The 6,290-nt window shown below is 47.1% G+C and overlaps 1 protein-coding gene across 1 annotated transcript; it reads right to left on the bottom strand.

The window, feature by feature from the left end:
- Positions 1-1,418: 1,418 nt before the first annotated feature.
- LOC101153753 (PRAME family member 17) lies at positions 1,419-4,262 on the bottom strand. Its single transcript, XM_031006376.3, is given in 3 exon segments — positions 1,419-1,977; positions 3,001-3,579; positions 3,976-4,262. Coding segments are annotated over 3 exon segments (1,425 nt in total).
- Between the last annotated feature and the right edge of the window lie 2,028 nt (positions 4,263-6,290).

Here is a 6,290-nt window from a genome sequence, read left to right as displayed (position 1 = left end):
CACAATAGAATATCATTCAGCCATAACATGAATGAAATCCTGTCATCTGCAACAACATGGATGGAACTGGAGGGCGTTATGTTAAGTGAAGTAAGCCAGATACAGAAAGACAAACATGGCATCTTCTCACTCATATTTGGGAATTAAAAACAGAAAACTTAAAAATAGTAAAATGACTGTTATCAGAAGCTAGGAAGGTACTGGGAAACGGATAATAAGAAGGGGATGGTTAATGGGAATAAAAACACAGATAGGAATAAGATCCAGGGTTCAGTAGCACAATAGGGCAAATCATGTTGACAATAGTTCATAGTAAATTTCTACATAATTAAAACAATGGAATTGGAATGTTGCTAACACAAAGAAATGATAAATTCTTGAGATGGTGGCTATCCCTGTTACCATGATTTGAACATTACACATTTTATGCTTATATCAGAATTTCAGGCCAGGTGCAGTGGCTCATGTCTACAATCTGAGCACTTTGGGAGGCTGAGGCGGATGGTGTGCCTGAGGTCAGGAGTTCAAGACCAGCCTGGTCAACATGGTGAAACCCCCCTTTCTACAAAAAATACAAAAAGTAGCCAGGCATGGTGGCGGGTCCCTGTAGTCCCAGCTACTCAGGAGGCTGAGGCAGGAGAATTGCTTGAACCCAGGAGGCAGATTTCTAGAGACTTCTGATGTATAAATGTCTAAAACAGGTTGATCAATCATGGAAGACACCAGAAAGTTTCCATTCAGGTTCCATTTATTTTTGACATTTTTAAATAACCATCCTTGCAGGGGTAACTCCTGCATCACTCTAGAACTTCAGGTTCTATTTCTGACTCTAGGACACAGGTCCCTGAAGGCTTCATCAATGCCAAGTCAGCATTTTTACCCAGTCCTGCCCCTGGCTGAGTCACGTTTGTTTTCCACTCACAGTGAGCACGTGCCTCAAATACGTGGCTGTGTGCTTCCTTTAAGAAGCGGCTGACCGGGCCCTGCTGCTCACACCTGTAAACCTGGCACTGTGGAAGGCCAAGGTGGTCAGATCACTTGAGGTCAGGAGTTTGAGGTCAGCCTTCGCCAACATCGTGAAGCCCTGTCTCTACCAAAAATACAAAAATTAGCCGGGCGTGGGGGCATACACCCATAACACCAGCTACTTGGGAGGCTGAGGCAGGAGAATCACTTGAACCCAGGAGGTGGTGCTTGCAGTGAGCTGAGATTGTGCCACTGCACTTCATCCTGAGGGGCACAGTGAGACTCTGTCTCAAAAAATAAAATAAAATAAAATAAAATAAAAATAAAATAAAATAAAATAAAATAAAAAATATAAAAAATAAAATAAAATTTAAAAAGATGCACCCACGTACAATATTTTAGTTCCCAAGTGTCCGGAAGAAAGCTTATCCATCCCACTAACCAGGCCTTCCCTAGGAACAAAGATGGAAGTGCACGTTCCCAGATGGCCATGAGCCACAGGTAGGGCAAGGGGCGGGACCAAAGAAGATACTCTTGTTCTGCCTGACTTCCCTGAGTGTACGCATCAGCTCAGCCCGAATTGGGGCGAGGATCTCCCGATTGGCATGACCCCTCTTGTCAAGACACTCCAGAGGGGCAGGATACATGTCCAGGCCTAACTTGCTCAGCCCGCCTGTGTGACGCAGCAGGTCTTTCAGAGCATTCGTGAAGGTCTCATTTCCATGAAAGTAGAAGGTGGTGAGCTGGGAACAGTGGCTCAGGGCAGGCAGGAGGACCCTGAGTTGGGGGTCCTGGATCCGACAGTTCTCTAAGACGAGGGTCTTGAGAGTAGCAGCAACTTTCTCCAGCAGAACTCCAAGGGGCTCAAGATGGGTGGTCCACATTAAGATACGAATCAGACACAGCTCCTTTAGCTGACTGAGGCTTGGGTACTGAGACAGACACTCCAATTCCCGATCAGCTAGGTAAGCATGACAGAATATAAAGGCCACCAAGAGGTTCTTGAGGCACCTGGGGAGAGCAAGAATTTAGTTATGGGCAATGGTGCCAGTTAGAGGAGGGGGGTGGGAAATAATCTCAATGGTAAACTTGAAGTGGGCATTGAGTAATTCTGCACCTTACTACCACACAGGTGTTATAGTAACTGCAATGGGGAAGCCTGTTTCACCCAAACACAAGTTTGTTCCCATCATCAGATGATGGTCTGTGTGCAAGGTGCTGCCTGATGAAGACTCAGATCATTCAGGGGCAGCTCTATTTTAGGCTCAGTCCTTTCAGCCTTGCTTGTGTGATTGGTTCAAGGCCACAAAATCTTTAAAGCCTCTTTACTTCATCTTTCAGCAGACAACCTCAGCTCTGGGCCAGAGGAGCCCAGTGGGTGATGTGCACAAAGAACTCAACTGAGCAAGGTCTAGGGACATCAGCTAGGGCCACCTGCCTGCAAAAGTTCCCTGACGTGCCCGCATCTGCAAACCACCTATCACTTTATACCACTCTCCTGCCTACTCCCTCACCTCTGCCCAAGAAGCACGCTTTTCTCATGTCAACTACTTTTCCTGGGGTCCAAAAGAACCTTTTACAGACAGGGAATTAGAGACAGGATCATTGGTGTTTACTAAGCTGTGAGGACGGAGCTTCTACTGTGAAACGCACAGGTTTGATGCACTTTCCCTTCTTTCATACTCTCCTCTATATGAAGAGTAAGTTTCATCATATTAACTTCAAACACACTTCCTAAAAAGGAATTCACAAATGCACCCTCCCTAGATCTGAACCCCTGACTAACTAGCTCCCTGCATGTCTCTCTCTGTAGCATCTGCCCCGGGCCATCCCTCTGCCCTTATTTGAGCGGGCTTGTGATACCAACTTCAGGATATAGAACACTGAACAGCATAATGAGTTGACATTCTAGCGTCCCATTCCCTGTGACATCACCAGTGGCTGGCACACAGTAGATGCCCACTAGCGTTTACTGTGAAAAAGAACAAAAGTCTGTGGTGTGGTCTGCAGAGAAAGCTCACCATCCTTTCTTACCTGAGCAGGTGCTCCAGGTGCTCTTTGATATTATTGACCTTTCTTATATAAAGCATCTGAGGGTAGGACAGGCAGAGGAATGGGCAGTCCAAGTCAGGAACGAACTGCTGTTGGCCGCTTATATATAACTCATCGTCATAACCGAAGGCTAAAAAGAGTTTGCGAAGATTGCTCATCTGGCTCAGGTAAGGGGCAAACTTTCCTGTTTTATTCAGAGAGCACTTTCTCCTAACTTCCAACTCCTAGATACTGTCTGGGTATACCCTTTTCAATAAATTTCTGAAACTTGAAGTTGGCATTGAGTAATTCTGCACCTTATTACAACACAGGTGCACTGGACCTCTTCTGTAGTGGATCCACCCACAAAGGTAGCTCAGGCATTCATCCAGCATACTTTTCTTTAGGCAGAGGTCTAGGAACACCTTCAAGGGCTGGCACTCTCCCATCCTTGGACAGTCCTCCACTGTCTGCCTTTTACTCATGGCCTCTGGGGAGCAGGACAGGGCCCTGGCTCCAGACCATATGGTCCAGAAATTCCCATCAACATCACGCAAATCCAGCACTTGAAGTTTCCACCTCCTGTGAGTAACATAGGGGAAAAGCTCAGAATGTAGGCAAGGACCCACCCCTGACCTGAGCTTTCACTCCACATCCAGGACATCAATCAGCTGCTCCTGTCCTCAGTGCTCCTCCTTCTGTCTCTTCTCCATCCCGCTCCCCCTTGGGTTCTGCCTGGTTCTCACTTCTAGAACCTTTACGTTCCACTGGGAGGAAGCAGGTTCCTGTTTCCTCAGTGGACCCTGTATGGTGAGCAGTCCTTTCCCAGAGGATCTGGGCAATGGTCAAGGCCTCTCATGGGCACCATCAGAAGCCTCTGAGCCACCCTAGCTCCCCAACCCCACCACTCCTCCTGAGCCAGCTGTCCCTTCCCTGGATGCCTGGACCCTTCCCACCAGGCCACCTGAGTCACCTCACCTGGGGCAAACCTTCTGGGCCAGCAGTGTATCAAGTCCCTTCAGCACAGCTTGCAAGGTCTCCAGATGAGGTGTCTTCATCAGGGATCCCAGAGGGAGGTGGAGGAAGGACCAGGCCTGCACCATCAGCTTCAGGGCCTCAAAATGTCTCATGCTGGAGGCCTCCATGAACATCAGAGGGAAGACCTCCCTGGGCAGCTCGTCCAGGGTGAAGATGGTCAAGAACTGGTTCCTCAGCAGGCTCTGGCCTGCCAGCTCCAGGAGTCTGGATGGGGACTGGAGGCTCATTCTGACAAATCTGCAAGGAAAAACTCTAGAGGACAATCCAGCGAAAAGGCAAGTTTCTCAGGCCAATCCCCTGCAAGCCCCGCTTCTCCTAGGGCCAAAGTCATTTCTCTAGCATGTGTGAAAGAGCCCTCAGTTTACTCCAATTCCATTCTGCAATAAGTGGCCACAGAGGCATAGTTCTGCCCTTCTGGTACCAAGAAGAGTGTGTCCCAACCTCTAAAGAGCAGGCAAGATCCCTCCTATAGGGTCCATGAATTATTAGCCACTGCACTACTACACTGATAGCACTGGGAAGTGTTAGCAAGGATCTTTGAAGCTCAGATCTCCACTTTCTTGAGAAAACAAAACGTCTTCTTGGCCAGGCGTGGTGGCTCATGCCTGTAATCCCAGCACTTTAGGAGCCCAAGGTGGGCGGATCATGAGGTCAGGAGTTCGAGACCAGCCCAGCCAACATGATGAAATACCATCTCTACTGATACAAAATATTAACCGGGTGTGGTGGTCCCTGCCTGTAATCCCAGCTACTTGGGAAGCTGAGGCAGGAGAATCTCTTAACCCGAGGGCCAGAGTTTGCACTGAGCCAAAATCTACCCACTGCACTCCAGCCTGGGCGGCAGAGTGAGACTCTGTCTCAAAAAAAAAAAAAAAAAAAAAAAAAAAAAAAAAAAAAAAAAAAGTAAAGGGAAGCCAAGCATGGCGGCTTACAGCTGTAATCCCAACACTTTGGGAAGCCAAGGCAGAACAATCACTTGAGCCCAGGAGTTCCAGACCAGGTAGGGCAACATAGTGATAGCCCATGTCTACTAGACTCTACTAGAATATTAAGTAATTATCTGAGCATTGTGGCACATGCCTATAGTCTCAGCTACTCTGCAGACAGAGGTGGGAGGATGACTTGAGCCTGGGAAGCAGAGGTTTCAGTTATCTGAGATTGTGCCACCACACTCCAGCCTGGGCAACAGAGAAAGACCCTGTCTCAAATAATAATAATAATAATAACACACTTTGGGATTGAGTCTAGGGGAAGAAATGGATCCTACATTCAAAACAAAGACTCTACTCTTGAAAATAGTTTATGGGGCCAGACGTGGTGGCTCATGCCTGTAATCCCAAGACTTTAGGAGACAAGGTGGGGGGTTTGCTTGAGTCCAGGTGTTCCAGACCAGCCTGGCTAACAAAGCGAGACCCCATAATTATAAAAAAAGTTAATAGAGCATGGTAGAAGGAATATCTTTATAATTTTAGTAAAAAACAAAGCCTATCTTTCAAAATCACAATAGCATTCTTGGGTGCGGTGACTCTTGCCTGTAATCCCAGCACTTTGGGAAGGTAAGGGCTGGCAGATCACATGGAGTCCAGGGGTTCCAGACCAGCCTGGGCAATATGGTACAACCCCATCTCTACTAAAAATACAATTAGCCAGGCCTCATGGTGTGGGTCTGTAGTCCCAGCTACTGGGAAGGCTGAGGTGAGAAGATCCCTTGAACACAGGAGACAGAGGTTGTACTGAGGCAATTATCACACCACTGCAGTACAGCTGGGTGACAGAGTGAGACTTTGTCTCAAGAAATTAAAATCACAATAACATAGTCTATAAACTGCAGATTAAGGGCACACAATCTACAAATTTTAAATGTCAAGGAATGAGACATTAATTAATTGGATTCTTTTTTTTTTTTTTAATTGAGACGGAGTCTATCGCCCAGGCTGGAGTGCAATGGTGTGATCTCGGCTCACTGCAACCTCCACCTCGCGGGCTGAAGCAATTCACCTGCCTCAGCCTCCTCAGTAGCTTGGATTACAGGCATGTGCCACCATGCCCAGTTAATTTTTGTATTTTTAGTAAAGAAGGCATTTCACTGTGTTGGTCAGCCTGGTCTCAAATTCCTGACCTCAGGTGATGCACCCACCTTGGTCTCCCAAAGTGCTGGGATTACAGGCATGAGCCGCTGTCCCTGGCCCAGTTGGATTCTTTTTTAATTCTTTGGTTAAGAATTTTGGAATGACATAAAACAAAGCACAAATAAA

Source organism: Gorilla gorilla, chromosome 1 (genome assembly GCF_029281585.2).
Source record: "Gorilla gorilla gorilla isolate KB3781 chromosome 1, NHGRI_mGorGor1-v2.1_pri, whole genome shotgun sequence".
NCBI lineage: Eukaryota > Metazoa > Chordata > Mammalia > Primates > Hominidae > Gorilla > Gorilla gorilla.
Note: the sequence above shows the minus strand (reverse complement) of the source record. Positions and strands in the feature narration are given on the sequence as shown.